This window comes from Bufo bufo, chromosome 1 (genome assembly GCF_905171765.1).
Source record: "Bufo bufo chromosome 1, aBufBuf1.1, whole genome shotgun sequence".
Lineage (NCBI taxonomy): Eukaryota > Metazoa > Chordata > Amphibia > Anura > Bufonidae > Bufo > Bufo bufo.
In genome coordinates, this window is record NC_053389.1 from 655,530,401 (window position 1) to 655,551,916 (window position 21,516).

A 21,516-nucleotide genomic window follows, 5' to 3' on the forward strand; every position below is an offset into this window, starting at 1 on the left:
CACCAATGTGAACAGAGCACATCGCCTACATAGAATGGTCACTTAGTAGCAGCCATCAAAAGGCCATTACGAATCTGAAAAGCAATGATATTATATAAATCTGCTTCACACGCTCAGCAAGAAAAAAATAAAACTGTGATGTAAGGACAATATTGTGTCTGGTGGATAGAAACCGGGGCAAAAGGAACAAAGTAGATTCGTAACCTTCAAATATTTTGTCTGCTGAATAAAGGAGGGGATGATGTGAAATTCAGCTTCATCATCAGGGACAGTTAGATGTCCTGTTTATTCAGTTACTGACATAGTGAAAATGCAGATAGAATAAAGAGGCTGTCGCACAATGGGTGATAAATCTGGGGTCTCCACCAATCATTAGGGGTAGTAACAGATGCACCCTGGGGCTTCTACATCACCAGACCCCAGTCGATCCCACAGAAGGGAGCATCTGTGACCCCCACTCCATTCCCACTCCTCATTTCAGTCAGGCAGTGAGAAGTAATGGAGAAATCAGGACCCCTGTTCTAGTGCTCATGGTTTGTGATCAGACATTTATCAGATGACAAAGGTCCTCGGTGGGACAAATGGTAATGGTGGGTGAATGCAAGGTGAGGAACTTGTCACTTTCAGCTTTTTACATACATTACAAAGTTTCATATATGCAGATGTACTACTGACTTAGAGGTTATGGGCATCTTTGGAGGCATTTTTTTTTTATTATTGCATTTACTTATTTTGGGCTAAGGCCTCTTTCACACTTGCGTTGTCCGGATCCGGCGTGTACTCCACTTGCCGGAATTACACTCCGGATCCGGAAAAACGCAAGTGTACTGAAAGCATTTGAAGACGGAACCGTCTTCCAAATGCTTTCAGTGTTACTATGGCACCCAGGACGCTATTAAAGTCCTGGTTGCCATAGTAGGAGCGGGGAGCGGGGGAGCGGTATACTTACAGTCCGTGCGGCTCCCGGGGCGCTCCAGAATGACGTCAGAGCGCCCCATGCGCATGGATGACGTGATCCATGCGATCACGTGATCCATGCGCTTGGGGCGCCCTGACGTCACTCTGGAGCGCCCGGGGAGCCGCACGGACGGTAAGTATACTGCTCCCCCGCTCCCCACTACACTTACCATGGCTGTCAGGACTTTAGCGTCCCGGCAGCCATGGTAACCACTCTGAAAAAGCTAAATGTCGGCTCCGGCAATGCGCCGAAACGACGTTTAGCTTAAGGCCGGATCCGGATCAATGCCTTCCAATGGGCATTAATTCCGGATCCGGCCTTGCGGCAAGTGTTCCGGATTTTTGGCCGGAGCAAAAAGCGCAGCATGCTGCGGTATTTTCTCCGGCCAACAAACGTTCCGTACCGGAACTGAAGACATCCTGATGCATCCTGAACGGATTACTCTCCATTCAGAATGCATTAGGATAATCCTGATCAGGATTCTTCCGGCATAGAGCCCCGACGACGGAACTCTATGCCGGAAGACAATAACGCAGGTGTGAAAGAGCCCTAAAACGAATTTTTTTCAATTGGTCTTTATAAAAATTTTCAACAGCTTTTCCTCTCTACCTTTCCAGTGTCACTGCACCTGCAGATAGTTCCTTCTCCTTCCAAGGGAATGCATCAGAAAGCTGCTCTGATGGCTTGATCTCATTTAAGCCATATTCTTATCCGTTTGATAAGAATTTAGCTTAGGCTACTTTCACACTCGCGTTTTGGGCGGATCAGTCATGGATTTGCAAAAACGGATCCGTTACAATAATACAACCGCATGCATCCGTCATGAACGGATCCGTTTGTATTATCTGTAACATAGCCAAGACGGATCCGTCATGAACTCTGCTGAAAGGCAATGGGAGACGGATCCGTTTTCTATTGTGCCAGATTGTTTCAGAGAAAACGGATCCGTCCCCATTGACTTACATTGTGTGCCAGGACGGATCCGTTTGGCTCACTTTCGTCAAACGGACACCAAAACGCTGCAAGCAGAATTTTGGTGTCCGCTTCCATTGCGGAATGGAGACGGAACGGAGGCATACCGATGCATTCTGAGCGGATACTTTTCCATTCAGAATTCATTAGGCCAAAACTGATCCGTTTTGGACCGCTTGTGAGAGCCCTAGACGGATCTTCTAAACGGAAACCAAAACGCCAGTGTGAAAGTAGCCTAAAATGGGTGTTTAAAAGCTGTTTGGAAAATGAAGATACGGGCTACAGACTGAGGGGCCAAAGCAGCTCTCTGAGGCTAAAGGGCCCTTCACATGGGCAGAGAGAATCCTAAATATAAATCGCTAACTAATATTTATAGGAACACTCGTAAGCGATTATCTGGCGGTGTAAATGTACTGACAATAAGGCCACATGCACAAGAATATTTTCTTGTCGTGTTCCGTTCCGTTTTTTTGAGGACCGTTCATTTCAATGGGTCCTTAAAAAAAACGGAAGGTACTCTGTGTGCATTCCGTTTCCATATGTCCGTATTTCCTATTATTGTCCGCATTACAGACAAGGATAGAACTGTTCTATTAGGGGCCAGCTGTTCCGTTCCGCAAAGTACGGAATGCAGACGGACGTCATCTGTATTTTTTACGTATCAGTTTTTTGCAGAGCGCAAAATACATTCGGTCATGTGCATGAGGCCTTACCCAGTTAACAAGCTGAACACTCGTTCATCGGGTAATCCGATCGTTTGTGCGTACACAAAAGTCGTTGTTTGCTAGTCGATATGGGAAAGAGCGATGGCATCTCCTACACTGACGAGCAGCAGACTGTCAGGAAGCAACACTTCCTTTCCGACATTCTGCTGCTCTGTCGTCCCATGTAAAGTGACCTTAAATTCACACAGCAAAATCCGCAGCAGAAAAAAAGTTAAGGAGCCAATTACTGGCAGATTACAAGCTGAAAACAGGTTGTTTAATGGTGGATTTAGAGGAGTGTTACAAGTGTTTTAGAAGAGTATTTGGTTGAGTTTTTCTTATCCAGCCCTTGGTTGGGATAGAATTCAGAAGCATTTTGTTGGCGGAAATGCTGCTAAAAACAATCTGCTAGTGTTTATTTCTGCTTCCCCATTGACTTCAATACAAAATCCTCAACCAATCCGCTTCTAAGGAGTAACATGCTACTTCAGATGCAGATCTCAATTGAGCAGCAGAAAAAAAATCCACCATGCGCACAAGATGTTTTTTTCCATTAAGTCAATAAAAAGCTATTGATGGCGGATTTAATTCATGTGAACATACTGCTGATTTACAGTCTGTAGATGTTGTAAAATCGAAGGCTGTACAAGACAAACTCTTTATTTTTAAAAAAGACCAAAAATATATTTCTAGCCCAAATAAGTAAGATCTTATAAAAATACCATTCAATTTCTTAACTTTACAGTACGTCTCACTAATACTGTATCGTGCGAACATCAGATTAACAAATCAACCTACTTTGGCCACAAAATAGTCCCACATGCTTAGCTCTGGGGGGATAAACTTCTCTTTGTAGGTTGGTCTCTCAGCAGGGACTGGTGGTGGGATAGCAACATCCTTTACTGGTCTTCCAGGCACCAGCATTCTCATATTGAAGCGCCGGCGATGCTTGTCTATTTCTTCAGACAGAGCAGGAATCGCTGGAGGAAGAGAACATACCAAACCTTTTCTAAGCTGAAGTACACGGCATGTCATTATTCCTTATAACCGAGCATGCAGAATTAGGCAACCAGTTGAAGACTTGCAATAGTGATGAAAGACAGAGATTTCAGCAGGAAGATTTTAAAGGGAACCTGTCGCTATGAAAATGCTAATCGATCCGCTATACAGCAGGAGGAGAAGATTCAAAAAACTCTGTTCATGCTGGCGTTTAGAGTCCAGTGGGAGGTCTCATTCAACACCGACAGCTTTTCTTGTATCAGTATGCATCGAGATCAGCAAGTACGGCTGCCCACTGGACTCCAAAGTATAGAAAGAGCAAGGATTTAGATCAATGGCCACAAAACTATTTAGCAATCTGTTAAGCTCCTCCTGATCTATAACATGTTGCCGCCAGACCAGACTGCATGTTCAAATTGATGGGCTCCCTTTAACACCAAGTGTCGTTTGGTGCCACTTTGTTACATGCACTTTTTACAAGGTGCCTTCACGTGACAGTGATTGAAGAAAAGGAATTCCCAGCACAGCACTATTCACACTGGGTTCTCACCACACACTGCCGACTCCTGCCCTCTATCAATGGCAGGAGCAAGGTTTTTAGTGTTAGATAAAGAAGATTCTGCTGTAGGCTGCTCCTCATTTGGCAATGGCAGAGCGCATTGTGGTTTTTGCACATCAAAGCTCTTGGTTCTACCTAGATGAGATACACCAGTTTTGGACATATCAACAAATCTTCCACTTCTGAAGAGTCCACGTTTGATAAGAGTCGTGCAAAATGAAATTTGTACCTGGAATACTCTCTGGCGGTTTTCTTGGTTTTACTACAAGCTTTACGCCACCTCCAAAAACTGCTGCCCACATCCGGTTGTTCAGGGGATGAGCAGCAAGACGGAACAGTTCAGTGCTAGAGTCAGTGGCCAGGGCGTGAATCAGCAGGCTCACGTAGACCGCTACAACTGCTTCACACAGCAGCACGTTGAGTTTAGGCTGGTCCTCATCTTGAGCCGTATTTAGTAGATTTATTAGAGAGCTAACGCCTGAAAAAATAAGATGGGGGGGGGGGGGGATTAAAAAATTTCACCCAACAAAAAACAAAACAAAAAAACAGCAACATTGATTATGTCTACAAAACAATGTCCCAACACATAAGACTGTAAAGGAGAATCTAGTCAAAATGAACTCAATAAACTCCTATGTTCATAGAGGTAAAATTTTATAAAAGCCTGAATGGACAAATGGACAAGTACCGATCATAGCTGAAGATTGGAAACACACGTATCATTCACCAGAATGAATAGCGTTTAAAGAGGTTGTCCAGGAATTACCTTCAGATGTATTTATAGAGGGCATTAAGATATAATTTGTTTAAAATGTTTCTCTCCCGTCCCTATGGCACCAAAGTCCATACATGGGTGACTCCCTCGCCTCCACTCCCGCAGCAGTGGAAGCTACCAGAGAAAGTGAAATCTCTCCAAAAGACCCACTCTTTCAGAAGACCTTCCACCCCAAGACCAGTTTTGCTTTGATGGATTTTCAATTCATCTTCATGTATATTGGCCCCTTCTTTGAGAGGAACTTTCTGTAAGATTTGGGGATCTTGTCTCAAAGTGGTTTCACTGTCTGTGACATGGAGCCTCTCAGTGCAATGTAGGACACTGCACAAATAGTGAAGGGGGGAGGCCACATAAAGACTCATTCAGTGGGAGCCATAGGGAGGAAGGGAGACATTTTTTAAATAAAACATTTTAGTGCAAAATTCTCTTATTCTGCAAGAATAAAACGACTATATAAAAAGAAGATAAATCCCAGACCACCCCTTAAAGGGAACGAGACATCAGAAAATGACATGCCAAAATGAAATAAAAAAAATAAAAAAAAACACTAAAAATTAAAAAAAATAATAATTAACATTTTTTTCATTTTGGCATGTCACGTTTTTTTTTATTACATAATATTGGCAGTTTTCACACTGGCCACTAGGCCTAAAACATGTTAAAAGGAACCAGTCACCTTGAAAATGCTAAATAATCTGTTACAGAGCACAAGGCGCTAAGCAGATTGATATATAGTTTTATTGGAAAGGATTCAGTAAAACTTGCATTTTATGCATTTAAATTCCCATTCATTCTGGGCTTTGAGGTCACAGAGGCGGTCCTATCAGTGACTGACAGCCTTCCCTCTATGACTGTGTATACAGAGAGAGCTGTCAGTCACTGATAGGACCACCTCCTTGACTTCATAGCCCAGACTAAATGGGAATTTAAATGAATAAATTCAACTTATACTAAATCTTTTCCCATAAAACTATATATCAATCTTCTCATCTCCTCCTGATCTATAACATGCTGCTGTCAGCTCAGACACACAATGGACAGGAGCTGACTTCACTGACTTCTATGGGGGAGTTTTGTAGGCATCCTCTGTGACCTGTGCAGGGGTCAGGAGTGAGCAGATGAGCTGCGACACCACCTATTGTGTTATCTATACAGAGGTGTTACTTGTCATTGTAATTATGCCTGCAGTGATAATGAGAATAGTTAAAAGAAAAGATCTAAAGTTTGAACACCACTTGACTAGTCATTCTTAAGGTCCCTTTACATGGAAGGACAGAGCAGCAGATTGTCGGGACGGAAGTGTTCCTTTTTGACAATCTGCTGATTGGTGGTGGAGACTGCTATTACATGCAGCGATCCTCTCCAGAGTATGGGGATGAGCGATCGCTAATGCCATTGTTCGTCTCCATAAAGGCTGGTTGTTCGCACGCAGCAGATCGTGATTAAACTACCCAACGCTCGTTCATCAGCAGTCCATTTACACCGCCAGATAATGGTTAATAAGTGTTCCTATGAATGCTCGTTAGCGATTATCTTTCCGATTCTCGCCCAATGTAAAGGGCCCTTTGGTGTCCTCAACTAATGTTGTTACCTGGCCATGTGGCAGGTGGTGAATTTGGAGTCACGTGTTCTTCAATACTTTCCGTCCGAAGTCTCCTACGTTCACTTAGGAGGAGGCCTTGGTAAACCATTCCTGTGAAATGATTGGCATCTGTTTGACTGCTGCATAAAATAAATGAGAAAAGAACAAGACCAGTGACTAAACAGAAGCTGCCCCTTCTTAGGTATGTTCACAGCTGTGTGCTTTCAGGTCTGACAGAATACTTCATACCTCCCTAAATATTTTACCTTGTCAATCAAGTCAGTATGCAGCAAGAGACTCCTAAGAAATATATTATATATGTTGTATAACATACGCAATTTGTTCAGGTGTGCCTCACAGTGCACTAATAGGGTCTTTGAGACCACTACCCCCTTTATCCAGTCCACATTTATGTGACACATTCTCAGTTCCACTATAAATTCTGTAATTAGACCAGCCCCTAAAATATGCAATCGTCAATGCAATTTTGGGTGGCCTTCTCGTTTCACTGTATATCTCATATACATGTATGGCAACCGGTTGACCATGAATAGTTACACAAGTTTAACATGGCTGAATATCGCAGCAAATTGTTATCCTGAAATACGGAAGGAGTAACAGATGTGAAGCACAAATGGCTTCTCCAACAAACGAAATACTAGGCGGATTAAAGGTGGCTTCACTCATTTCTGCTGCATGTGCATTTCACACTAGCGTTTTTCTTTTCCGGCGCTGAGTTCCGTCCTCGGGGCTCAATACCGGAAAAGAACTGATCGGTTTTATCCCCATGCATTCTGAATGGAGAGCAATCCGTTCAGGATGCATCAGGATGTCTTCAGTTCAGTCTTTTTGACTTTTCAGGACGGAGATAATACCGTAGCATGCTAGGGTTTTATCTCAGGCCAAAAAAACTGTACACTTGCCGGATAACGGATCCGGCATTTCAATGAATTTGCAATCAGGATCAGGATCAGTTTGCACACATTTTGACGGATCCGGCAGGCAGTTCCGGCGATGGAAGTGAATGGGTCCGCATCCGTGTTGCGGAATGCCCACGCAACGGCGCCCGTGTATTGCGGCCCACATTTTGCGGGCTGCAATATGGCAACGGGCCGCACACGCCAGTGTGAAAGAGGCCTTAGGCTGCTTTCACAGTCAGTGTCTGATCAGTGATTTTGAGCCAAAACAGGCGCGGTTTAAAAAACACAGAACACTGACTGTGTGAAAGAGGCCCAAGGGCTCATTCACATGACTGTATTAATGGATCCACATCCGTTCCGCAATTTTGCGTAACGGGTGCGGACCCATTCATTTCAATGGAGCCACAAAAGATGCAAACAGCACACTGTGTGCTGTCCGCATCCGTTCCACGGCCCCGCGAAAAAAAAAAAAAATAGAACAGAGCATGTCCTATTCTTGTCCGTGGACAAGAATAGGCATTTTCTATTAGTCTTGACCATGTATGGTCCGCAAATTGCAGAATGCACATGGGCCGTTGTCCGTGTTTTGCAGATCAGTAATTTGTGGACCGCAAAACACTATGGCCATGTGAATGTAGACTTACATATAGATTTGGGCTTGCGTCACAGAGCAATTCAAGGCAAGTCCACTTCCAAATCTGTGTGCAACATGCAGATTTTCCAACAGATTTGCCTTTTGCCAAATCCATGCCTAACCTGTGACTCTATAATGTTCATTTTCATCCACACACAGATCCACGTTTCATCCCTATTTTATCCCCTTTTTTGCCAAAACTGGGAAAAGCTTCCGTGAGATATCCCTGGCTGTCTACACAGATTTGAACAGAGAGCAAAAACTTTTCTTTTTAGTATCACAAAACCTAGATGTACATAAGTGCCTTTTAAAAAAAAATGCAGGCTACATAACATTTCAATCAACCTACATGCGGGAAAGATGAAAGCCCGAGCAACCCCAGATTGTGAAGCCTTTAATCAGGGTCACAGGGCTGAAAGAACGCTCCTTTCAAGTCTGAATTCTGCACTTTGCATTTTCCTCTAATGGATCTGCTAAATCTATTTGCTGCTCCTGCAGTCACAGAATATGCCAGATAGCAGATACTAAAAAACCGCCAAATGGAAAGAAATGTCATGTCTCTTCACAGGACAGGGAGAAATCACTGATGCAGAGGTTTCTTTTCCAGCTCAGCTGCACAGTGTAGAGATAAAGACACCATTACGCTGACCGTATGGACACTGCAGGCGCTGAAGATTGGGCTCCCACGCTGCGCAGGTCTTCAGCACCTCCACATGTACATACAGCTGGAGCCGACAACATTAACAATGACATTTCCCCACGCGGTTATTTTCAAACAACCCAATTATCCGTTCTCACATCCAAGTCTCTGCTCACAGCTTTTTCTTTACATTCGGTACACACGCCAGAAAAATAACCGAAAATAAGCAACTGCAATGATCTCCTATATTACACTGCGGGGTATTATCTATTTTTTTGCATGATGCGTCTGCATTGAAAAGTGAAGTCGAATGCACCTTTCAATGCATTTCAAACACCAGCCAGTCCTGGCATATGTCCTTCCTGTGGACACGATCGGGATACATATCATATTTGATGAACAGGTCTATGAAAGCTTTTAGTTTAGATATGGAAGAGTGCCCAGGGACCTCAGTACTAGTGTTGAGCGAACTTGTGTTTTAAGTTCGGGTTTTCGAAGAATCGCGTTATGGATTCTAAATTCCATTATGGTCCGTGGTAGCGGAATCCATAACGCGATTCTTCGATAACCCGAACCCGAACTTTAGACGCCGAACTTAAAACACAAGTTCGCTCAACACTACTCAGTACCCCAATACCAGGACTTTACCACCAGTAAAGTAAGAGATAGCGATAACTGGTACATATTGAGTAATTTCTCAGACTGTAGAGCAGTCTATGCATTTATGAATAGAGTACAGTCCTATGTAGGCAATTTTTAACAGACACAACAGACTAGCTCCCCATTTTGATCATTATGGCACCACCTATCCTCTGGATAGGTCATCAATATCTGATTGGTGGGCATCCGACACCCGGGACCCCCGCCGATCAGCTGTTCGAGAAGGCAGTGGCGCTTGGAGTAGCACCGGTGTCTTCTCTCAGCTTTCCCTAGGCCAGCGACACATTCATGGATCATAAAGTGAATGGGGCTGAGCTGCAATACCAGGCACAGCCGCTATACGATGTATGGGCCTGTGCTTGGTAAGCTGCGAGAAGGATGTGGCGTTCACAGGAGCGTCACTGCATTCTCAAAACGGATGACCGGGGGAGGGGGTGGCCCTGGGTGTCGGATCACATACTGATGGCAGTAAAAAAAATAAAAAATAAAATAAAAAAAATTTGAAAACCCTTTTAAAAAAACCTAAGTGCTAATTTGAATACTGCCGACAAATCATCATCATGTTTCCAGTTGGTTCTGCCATCAATGAAATCAAGTGGGCACATAGGAAACAGTAGAAAACACACAGGAGATCTGGATTTACCTGTAGCTGTGGCTGTCACACAGTGCTTGGTAGATGGATGCCGAAAGTGAGGCTGCCAACAAATGAAGGGTGTATACCTGCGGAGGAATAAGTACACCATGAGCAGTCACTTATTTGTTGGAGTGTGTACTATAGAAGCAACCAAAACCGATTATCCAGTTCAAGACAGGACCATTTACCCCCCTTCCTGACCAGGTGCAGTTTTTTTTTTTTTTTTTCCTTTAGCACATGCATTACTGAAAGTAATGGCTTTTTTTTTTTCAGGTTGGTTATGCAAAAAAAAAATTTGCCTTTTTTTCAGTGATACATAGAGTTTTAGTTTTATTTCAGAATTTTTATTTTTTAAATAACCAAAAAGTTTTTTGTTTTTTTTGTGCAACTAAAATATATATATTTTTAAATTATGTCCCCTTTCCATAACTGTCATTTTGATTTATGGGATGTATTGGTTACGGTCGCTGGGGCCTGGGCTACAAGCTGTGGTGTGGCATCTTTTTTTTTTAAACTCGTTTTATTGAACAAGTAAAGCAAGTATATCAGACATGAAGATTGTAATATAAGTTACAGGTGAAGCATGATATCATTGTACAATGGTGGTCAGTACATGTCGGTGAAAAAAAAAAAAAAAAAAAACGCTAATAAAAGATCATTTGACATTCAATCTAACTTTCAATTGTGTATGCAAGCAGCAGGTTTACAAATGTATCAATACACTTACATCAGAATATAAGTAGATAGCTACGGTACAAGGCAAATATACAATCGGGGTTTTTAACCAGGTTTAATGATCTATGAATCTAGAGCTAAGTGGGTTTGTATTGTAGTGTATTTGGGGAAGAACACCAGGTCCCCCAGACTTTTTCAAACTTATATTCACATCCCCTATGTTTGTAAACAATGTTTTCAAACGGTCTAATGGTGTTAATTAGATCTTTCCATTGAGAAATCGAGGGAGTACGATCTCCCGTCCATCGTAAATCTATTACTTTTTTTGCCAAGAATAGCGTTTCCCGGAGGAAGGTTTTGATATAATGGGTATATAACTCATCATCTAACACGTTTAGTAGACACAATTTAGGGTCCATGGGGACCGGCACATGGATCAGTTCATAGAGGAAGTTAGTGACTTGCGTCCAGAATGTCTCGACGCGAGGGCAAGCCCATATAAGATGCCAGAAGTCTGCACCCTCCTTGGCACATCTATGACATCTAGTGTGATTCAATCTTCCCATTTTATTTAACCTAACTGGGGATAGATAACTCTGGTGGATAATGCATATCTGTATGAGTCTGTTATTTATTGTCGGGGAAAGCTGCCTCCAGGACCTCGCAGATATCATCTTCCGCTAGGTCAGGAATCAGATTTTGCCACTTATGAATCACCAGCAATTGTGTTGAGTTAATTCGGGTGTTTATCAGATGGGTGTATATAAACTAGATGAGTCCCTTGGGACTTTAGAACTCCTATTAGGGGAAATTTAGATATGGAGGGACCCCCCGGGAATTGAGTATTGAGAGCATGCCTGAGCTGTAAATAGCGATAAAAAGTGTGATGAGGTAATTGCCAGTCTGAAGGTCAGAAAAATACTTGACTACTTTGCTTTGATATATATCTTCTGTGTCAAATATTGTGGTTGCTCCAGAAAGGGGCATCGTGAAATGATAGTAGCTCAGGAAAGAGAGAATTATCCCATAGAGGAAGCTGCCCCATCACATCTGAGTACTCACATAATTTCTTCGCTGCCGACCATACTTGGATGGCCACTCTGTGGATGGTTAATAACATTCGTGGAAATAATTGGGGTTTCTCCAGCAGCGGCCAGAGGTGTTGAATATTTAGGTAGGAAGCCAGATGGGCCTCCGAGTTTGGCATCTGAGTCCTAGGCGATAACCAAGATTTTAAGTATCTCAGTTGACTTGCCATGTAATATAAATGCATGTCGGGTAAAGACATGCCTCCTTGGGATCTAGGACAGATTAAAGTGGACAGTGATAGTTTAGGTGTTCCAGAGCCCCAAATAAATGGGGAGAATAAGGAGTTAAGCTGTTGAAAAAACCTATTAGAGACAGTATAGGGGGTATGTTCCAGAATATATAGGCATTTGGGTAGTACTATCATCTTTATAAGATTTATACGGCCCGCAACTGACAATGGGAGTGATCCCCAAAGTTTAAACTCGTCTCTGCAGTACGTCAGCAAAAGAAGTGTATTTAAGGAGTGGAAAGTGCCCGAGTCTTTGGTGATTGTAACCCCTAAGTATTTAAAATTTTGAACTATAGGCAACTCATAAAAAGAAAGAAAAAAGATTTCAACCAATTTATACAAAGGCCAGAATGTCTACCAAAATCGTCGATTAGATGTATTGCCTGGGGGAAAGTATCCTCCACGTTGGACATGAATAATACCATGTCGTCTGCGTACAGACCCATCCTGTCCTCCCTGTCTCCCAGTACAATGCCACGGAACACTAAGTCTTGTCTAATACTAATCGCCAGCGGTCCGATGGCCAGCGCAAATAATAGGGGTGATAATGGGCATCCCTGCCTAGTTCCCCTACCAAGAGTGAAGTAAGAGGAGGGGATACCATTCACGTTGACATTAGACCTGGGGTTTTTATATAGGATAGACACCCATTTAATGAAAACTGGGCCAAAGCCGAAGCTTCGGAGAGTTTCCAGAAGAAACGGCCATTTGACCGAGTCAAAAGCCTTGGCTGCATCAAGAGATGCAAAGGCCCATCTCTGTTGTTGTGCGATGCCTATTTGTGCCAGGACCTGGACTCTTCTGATGTTTTCTGACGTCGATTTCCCCGGCATGAAGCCGGATTGATCAGGGTGGATGATGCTTAGGATGCACTTGTTCAATCTATTCGCAAGTACTTTTGCTAGGATCTTATAATCAATATTAAGCAGAGATATAGGCCTATACGACCAACATTCTAGCGGATTTTTGTCAGGTTTTAAGATAACTATTATATTAGCGTCATATAGTCATGGGGGTAGGGAGTTTTCGGATAGTGCCTTGGCGTACATCAGTTTAAGAGGTTCTATAAGTTTATCCATATATTTAGTATATACTTCCAGTGGGATGCCATCAGGCCCTGGGGACTTCCCATTAGACATGGATGAGATTGCTAATTTGATTTCCTCAGACGTAATAGGAGCGTCCAGAGAGCCCATATCCTGGGGAGAGAGTTGAGGTAGAGTCAATGCAGAGAGGTAATTGTCTATTTCACTTGTGGGGACCTGTAAGTGAGATTTATAAAGGTCTTGATAGAACTCGTGAAAGCGATGAGCAAATCGCCTCTGTTTCAATCATCGTGGATCCTGTGGTGTCACAGATTTTCAACACCGCAGGAGAACGCTGGTTCTGGTGTACTATGTGTGCTAATAGTTTACTAGACTGGTTACCTAGTTCAAAGTAGGTTTGCTTGGTGAAGAAGGGTTTACGTTGGGCCTTTTCTTTCAGGAGATTAAGGTACTGGCGACCCTGGGAAAGCCAAGCATGCTTGTTAGAGTCAGAAGGGTTGGCGACATATGCAGCCTCCAATCTGACACATTCACTCGACATGTCAGACTCCTGTCGGGCAGAAGTTCTTTTAACGTATGCTATAGAGGATTATAGACAACCCTTTAAATAAGCCTTCAGTGTCTCCCAGAGTAAAAGGGGGTTCTCAGAAGGGTCCTGGCAAGCCATGAATACTGATAATTGATCAGGAATTAGATCCTGTGGCGTCAGCTGGGTCAGCCAAAAGGGATGGATTCTCATACTGTGTAAGGGGTTTGTTGTAGATGCAGCAACAACTAAGTACAAAGGGGAGTGGTCGGAAATACCTCTAACTCCATATTCGACCTGAGAAATGCGGTTACATAGTAATGAATTGATGAATGCATAGTCAATGCGGGATAGGGTCTGGTGAGAAGAGGAGTGGCAGGAATAGACACGATCATGCGGATGTCTATGTCTCCAAACATCTATCCACCCCATCTCTCCCACCAGGCCCGCCAATGGAGTGGGAGCAATCACGCGATCTGTCAGAATTCCCTGCGTGAATCTATCCAACAGGGGGTCAAGTACCATATTACAATCACCCATACATAGAGTCTGGAGTGTGTAGTGTGGCAAGAATGCTTCGCCCACTGGACCCACGGTTTTTGTAGTCTGCCAGTATGATCTGGAATGAGATGCGTTTCTTGGATACACAGGATATGAGGATTGTATTGTCTGACGTGTGAAAAGACCATCGACCTTTTCCCTGGGGATCCTAAACCTCTAACATTCCATGACAAAACACGTATTTCAGCCATAACCTTGATCAAAAGGAATCCTAATAATGAGTAAACCAACCAGCAATATGAGACAGAGGTACACAGCTGGTATGTGGCGTGTGATACATCCTACCGCATAAGTAATCATATCTAGTTGTGGAAGCCGAGACAAATTGCTTATAGCCAGATATTGTTGTCTGAAATATAATCATACTTCTACTTGGCTTTAAGAAAAAACTACTGACATGTAAACTATCGCACATGGGTGCGATTTGGTTAAAACCCAAATCAAATGCTAACAGATAACAATTTAAAGATCTAATGTTTGTGGCTAAAAAACTGTACGGGGAGTGCAGATAACTAACGTCAGTGTCCGCACTATCAGAGCCACGTGATAGGACATAGGTCTATGACGGAGCTCTAGCTCTATTCGAGGAGAAAGAAGGGCCGCCTTCTAGTTTAATTCAGGTTAGGGAACATGTTACCTATATTATGGTGTAGAGTTTAACCATGCGGAATCACTGGCGGGACCAAAAAGGCACCTGTATTGGAAAGGGGCAGGTGGGGTAGAGGGGAAGGGTTAAATGGAGGGGAGGAGAGGGAAGGGAGTCTAAGCAGGAAATGGAGGTATAGGAAGAAAGTTAGGTCAAGTATCCCGCCAGCGAGTACACAAGTGCCTAAGTCTAGTAGAGTTTTATCAACACAGGGGTGAGCGGCCCGCAAGTAGTCGTAAGGCTGAGATTAAAATAACCTATATAAGCGGTCGCCCATTCCAATGTCGGATACATATATAATCAATAAATGTTATAGCAAAGATTAAAAGGGGCCTAGCCTCCCACCGTTAATATACAGATGGTTAATAAATGACAATTAGGGGCAAGGCCATAGAACCAGATGATCAGTACATGGTTAAATGCAAAAATATAATAGATAAGGACGGTTAATCAGGCCCTTGCTGAATACATAAAGGGTAATAAGGCAACATAAGGAACCGGAAATAAGAAGTTCCTCATACTAAAGGCATGAGTAAACTAAAAACAAGGAGAAGAGGGGGCGATGTTAAACATACCGCCACTGAATACACTGAAGGTTATGTAGATCAATATTGTGGAGATGGCCTACAGGGAGACTTTTGGAGAAAATTCAAAGCCCCAAGGGTACCGGATAGGTAAAGTCGAACTTCATATGGAGAGAGTTCAGGGTCTGTTCTGTCCTCTTCTGCCGTCCAGCCAAGCAACGGACTCCGCTGGGGTGTTAAAGAACATGGTATGCTCCCCATCAACGACGCGCAGTCGGGGGGGATAGGCCATAGAATAACAAGATTTTTCTGAAACTCACCTGTAAAATCTCTTTCTCGCGGGGTTCATTGGGGGACACAGGACTGTGGGTATAGCTTGCTGCTGCCACTAGGAGGCGACACTAGGCTGAAAAGTGATAACTCCTCCCCTGCAGGCTATACCCCCTCCAGCCTGGAGAGAGCATATCAGTTTGTGCCCAAGCCATAGGAGTAGGAGAAAATAACCATACGGTAAACAACCAACAACTGACCAACGCCAGTCGGATCAAACCAGAACTGGGGCCATACTGGTTCCACAACCGCCAACAATCACAGCAAACAGAAATTACTGGGTGGGAGCTGTGTCCCCCAATGAACCCCGCGAGAAAGAGATTTTACAGGTGAGTTTCACAAAAATCTTGTTTTCTCGCTGGCATCATTGGGGGACACAGGACCGTGGGACGTCCTAAAGCAGTCCACGGGGAGGGAACAAATCACATGCCCATGGAAAAAAAACGCCCTCGAGGATGCGTAATTCACTGCCGCCTGCAAGAATTTGCTGCCTGGAACAGTATCCGCCGGTGCCTAGAAAGTCACCCGGTAAGACTTGATGAACGTGTGCCCGGAAGACCAAGATACTGCCTTCCACACTGGAAGCTACTGCATGAAAGAGATGGACCCGAGAAGCGCCGACCGCTGGTCGGGTGGGCCAAGACTCAGCTGGGCGTTGCCTACCCGAGGGCGGAATGCCCGAGCAACTGTTGAACGGATCTATCTGGAAAACATCCTTTGGAGGCCGTCAGCCTTGACAAGGACCCCAGGATAAGAATTGGTAGAAGTCCGTAGGGCTGTAAGCGCTAGACAAGGACAAGCAAGCTCAGAGGCCAAATCACATGGCTGATGGAGAGCTCGGTCCGTGTACTACGAGGGAGAAGAAGAGAAACCCATGTCTGTGAGGTGTGGAAAGGCGACCACCTTCTGCGAAAAAAGAGGATCCTGGACGGAACCCTGTCCTGTGTTCATACTTAAAGAAAAAAATATGTACAAGAAAAGGCATATCAACTCAGAGAAAAAAATAAAAATAAAAAATAACGCCACCAAACAGCTGGCTCCTGGCCGCAGCTGTGGAAGTAGAACTAAAAGGCCAAGTCCGTAGGATTCACCTCTGGTCCAGAGAACGCCCCCTAGGAAGCGGAATATTGGTAGACCAACGCCCTTATAGCCATAGAGGCTGGTGGTGAGATTTCTAGTGAGAGAAGCTGCCTGAGAATCACTAAGAAACAAACGCCTGAGCCAGGCGTGCCCCACTGCAGGCCAAAATATCAATACCACACGGGAAAGGTAAAGTAAAGCCCATGTGAGCACCGCTAGTGATGGGAAGCCCCGTCAGTTACCATATTTCAACAAAGCGGCAACGCTGCCTGGAAAGGCAGATGAGTGGAACAAAGATGAGAAAAATACTCTTGCCGGGTGAAGTTCGACTACGCTCCACCCGTTTTGGGAAGGCTCTCAGTCCACCCCCGGAATGAGCAGTGAAAGAACAACCACCATTGTCTTGAGGTGACTTAGATATCACTGACATCTGAAGAGAGGTAGCACCAATGGCGTTACAGCATGACTACTAGAATCCAGGTCCCGCTTAGAACGGCAATCTAGTGTTGACGGGTGCCGTAGGGACTGATCTTCCCAGTAGAACGCACTCAAAAGGTAGGTGCTGATCAGCCATGGTAACTACACCATCTCCACACCCGAGCCGACGACAGAAGGACAACAGTTAATAATAATAATGAAGAAAGACCGGCACTCACTGTAGTCTTCAACAAAAGATGATGTCTTTATTGGTCACATACAATACTCTGTGACGCTTTTCGGCTCACATCAAGAGCCGTTCTCAAACATATGGATATGGATTAGATGTGGCAGGAAGACAACAGTTGTCAGAGCCACGGACCCTTATTGGTAGTAAACCAGAAAGAGGCCAGAACTAAAGCCATTCCCATGTGAGACTGGAGCTCTACAGCGTCTAGTGGTGATGCGATACTCCGCCTGAAGGGGAGGCCCTACAAGGGAAGCCCCAAGAGTAATGCTCACGCCATACTCCAGCCGAGGAGTAGGCCACACCGTAGAGGTCACTGATTCTCGTGTTAGAGGAATCCGTTGCCTGACGAAAGAACTGTGCAGAAGGAACCTTAGCATGTAATGGTGACTCAAACACCCCTCGTGCGGTAGGGGTTACCGCATGCTCCGCCAGCGTGGACATGAGGGGAAGGCCTGAGGACATCCAGTAGAAGTTCTGGTATCAAGCTGGCCCAGTTAGTAGAGCTAACCTTAAACCCTCCACCTGACAAGGGCGCTGAACAGGAGCAACTGCCGAATTAGTACCAGGGTAGAACCCCTACCTGAGGGGGGCTGTCTCGCTACAGCGATTAGGAGCATCTAGCCCTAGTGTGAAGACTACCCTGCGAAGGAGAAGCCGTTGTAGTAGCCACTGCAGATTGCCAGCATAACGCCCTCACCTAGATAAGGATGAATGGTGGACGAAGCATCCGGAGTCGGTGGAATATTCTGCTTGCTGGATCTTGACCACAGTACTCTGTGCAGTGTGACTGACCTGAACGGTGGAGGCTCATGGGGATGGGGAGTCTCTAGGACACATAAGGCTGGGTGACACCCCTGAGAGCACAAAGGCCGACATTTTTGTGTCTCCAATAAGTGCATGAAGAAAAGAGGGATACAACATGGGAGTATCCATAGTATCCAGTGGCAGTATCCATATGCCACTAGATGAGAATATCAGGCACCAGCGGTACCGACTGTTGCCACGGACCACCTGTGAAGGAAACCAAGGCCTCTAGAGTCGTGGCGTGGCTGAAAAACAGCATGCAAAGATGCATAGTGATTCCCCCGTTACTGGATCGTTTGTAGAGGGTAATGCCATAGGAAGTATGTGATGGCAAATGGGAGATGGAATAGTAACCAACGGAAAGCGCAATCCCCCGGTTAGGGAAGGGGGTAGCGTGATAGTCAGAACCGCAATCAACGGAAGTGTAATTACCCACTCAATGGAGGGGGAAAAATCTACGGCAAGCACTGCGCCCAGTGGCAGTGCAAACGCTTTACCTATGATCGGGAGTAACATATCCAGTAAGTACTGTAACCCGAGGTAGTGCAAATACATCACCCATCGAAGGGGGTCACGCACCTAGCAGGAACTTGCATATGACGAGTTCTGTACTCTGTGGGAAGTGCCATCATCCCATCCCAGAAAGGGTGTAATGCGTACGTAAACACTGCGACAGCAGTGAGAATGCCATAATGCCACCTATACAAAAGGTTAATGTATGCTGACGATACTGAGCCCAGTGGAACTTCAATTCCACCACTCACAGAACGAGGGCACCTATGGCTGGCATTGATGCCAATGCTAGTGAGGTCAGTCCACCTCAGGAAGGAGGTAATACCCAAATTAAGCACTGTATCTAGTAGAAGTGTAAATAGTGCCTAAGGAAAGGGTTAATGCATACACCAGAACCGGTTAGCACGGACGTAATCTAGGAAAAATAATCCGGATACATGTCAGAGTCCGAAAAGCTGTCCTGCTTCGGCCCGCTCGTGCGCAGTTCCACCTCTCAGTCTCTAGCCCATGGCTGTTGCAGGCTGTGGCGGTGTTGATATAAGAACCAAACTACCCGGAGGTGGAATGAAACTAAAGGTCTGCTTACCGATTGCGCAGACGGTGCTCTATTAACCAAATGACCCAGGAGGGTGGATTGGGAACTTCCAGAGGTCCTCCGCTGAGTTGCGCAGGAGGAGAAACTCAAACAGACCCCCCCGGAGGGTGGATAGGAAGTTTCAGTTGTCCTAAACTGGATTTGCACAGTTGTAGTATAATTAACCAACCGGCCTCAGAGGGCGGATTGGGATCCTCCAGATGTACTCCACTGGACTTTGCAGTTGGAGCATTATCAACCAAACGGCCCGGAGGGCGGATTGGGGACTCTTCGGATGTACTCCACTGGATTTACGCAGTTGGAGCATTATCAACCCAACGGCCCAGAGGGCGGAATGGGAATCCCTCAGATGTACTCCACTGGATTTGCGCAGTTGGAGCATAATCAACCAACCGGCCTCAGAGGGCGGATTGGGATCCTCCAGATGTACCCCACTGGATTCACGCAGTTGGAGCAGTATCAACCAAACGGCCCAGAGGGCGGAATGGGAATCCCTCAGATGTACTCCATTGGACTTTGTGGACTGAGGAGGGCAGGATCTGTATGTGCATAATTTTTTTTAATTTTTTTTGGTGAGGACCTAGCCTCATATGGAGAGGAGGTCAGGAAGAGTTGTATACTGCAATATTAAGGCACATTGTGCCTGCAGATAGAAACCTAGAGTAAACAGGGGCCTGAAAAAGGTGGCTGTGCAGGAAGGGTTAACCTGCCCCAGGGAGATTCGCGCTAGAAAAAAAGGGTCCGCCCCCCCATACCTGAGGGAGGAAGTTCCGGAGAGCCGGAGACTAAATTATCACGCCGGCCGAGCGGGACTCACCGCTAGTCAGCACAGAGCGTACCTGGATCGATGTCCGGAATGCGGTCGCCTGTGTCCACTGACCGCGTAAGCCCAACGGAGGGGTAAATAGCGTGGCCGGAGAGAAAAGAAAGAAATAAAACGGTAGGCCCGAATAAAGCCGGGGCCTAGATTTTTGCGGCGTCCGGCCGAGTAGGAGATCCGTTTTGCCTGCTCTCCTGGAACGGCTTAGCGGGCTCCTGAAAAGGAGCCGCCTAGAAGATGCGTCGCTCGGCCGACCGGGAAGCCCACCCGGTCGGTCGGAGAGCGGGGGGACCGGAATAGGGCGCAGAAGGCGCCTGTTTGTAGTCGGGAAGGGGTGAAAATAAGATGCCGCCGCCGTGGAATGGGATTAACCCTTTCTACTGAGGTGAGATGGGCGACGGGTGGAGGACTCGTTACCCCCTCAAGAAGGGGCCATGTGAGGGGGACAGGGAGGGACAGTAAAACTCACCTGTCTTCATCTGTGTTCTTCACCCTTATTCTTGTACCAGCAGAGCCACCCCACGACCGCTGGCACCAGGCATCAGAGGTCCAGGTAGAGAAGGGCTGGAGAGGAGGTGGCCCTCTTGCTGGCGGGAAGCAGGGGAGCGAGGCTGCCCTGGTCCGCTTTGCCTTCTTGGGGAGGCAGGGCGGTGGAGCAGGCAACACCGGCCAGCCTCCCAGGGAGACAGAGACGCATGCGAATCTGTGCCCCTTAACCTAAAGAAATAAAATAAAAACAAATTTGTAAAAGAGCCACCCTGCTAAGCAGGGAGGTCTGCCTCCTACGACACTAAGCTAAAAACTGATATGCTCTCTCCAGGCTGGGGGGGGTATAGCCTGCAGGGGAGGAGTTATCACTTTTCAGCCTAGTGTCGCCTCCTAGTGGCAGCAGCAAGCAATACCCACGGTCCTGTGTCCCCCAATGATACCAGCGAGAAATGGAAATTTCAGTTCCTTGAGGCGTCTTTTGACTCCAATAAACGTGGCCGTTCTTTTCTGTAAATCAGCGGAAAAGTCCGGAAATATCATGACGTTAGTGTTATCATAGCGTATTTCTTGCTGTTTCCTGGCCAACTGTAATACCATATCCTGGTCGTTGGAATTTAGAAGCCTGGCGAGCAGCGGTCTGGGTGGAGCGCCTGGGGGAGGCATTTTGGCGGGAACCCGGTGGGCTCGCTCTACGGCAAATGTGGAGGAAAATTTAGCTCCTGGGAAGGTGTCCAACAGCCATTTCGAGACAAATTCACTGGTATGTGATCCTTCGGCCCGTTCGGGTAGTCCGATTATGCGCAGGTTATTTCTCCTCTGGCGGTTCTCGTAGTCGTCACATTTTTGATGCCAGAAGTTAACCTTTGTCTCCAGGGCGGTAAGCTG

The 21,516-nt window shown here is 45.6% G+C and overlaps 1 protein-coding gene across 8 annotated transcripts in view; it reads right to left on the reverse strand.

Annotated features, from left to right (window-relative positions):
* Positions 1 to 21,516, reverse strand: part of DMXL2 (Dmx like 2) — a 181,602-nt gene that overhangs the window by 47,938 nt on the left and 112,148 nt on the right. For 4 of the 8 annotated variants that reach the window (XM_040413977.1, XM_040413979.1, XM_040413976.1 and 1 more), the window contains exons 26-30: positions 10,047 to 10,123; positions 6,559 to 6,689; positions 4,422 to 4,670; positions 4,184 to 4,327; positions 3,433 to 3,614 (exon numbers count right to left, since the gene is read on the reverse strand). In XM_040413977.1, coding sequence (XP_040269911.1) covers positions 3,433 to 3,614; positions 4,184 to 4,327; positions 4,422 to 4,670; positions 6,559 to 6,689; positions 10,047 to 10,123 — 783 coding nt within the window. The remainder of the gene's footprint in view (positions 1 to 3,432; positions 3,615 to 4,183; positions 4,328 to 4,421; positions 4,671 to 6,558; positions 6,690 to 10,046; positions 10,124 to 21,516) is intronic. The other 4 variants (XM_040413981.1, XM_040413980.1, XM_040413983.1 and 1 more) reach the window with 1 other exon arrangement.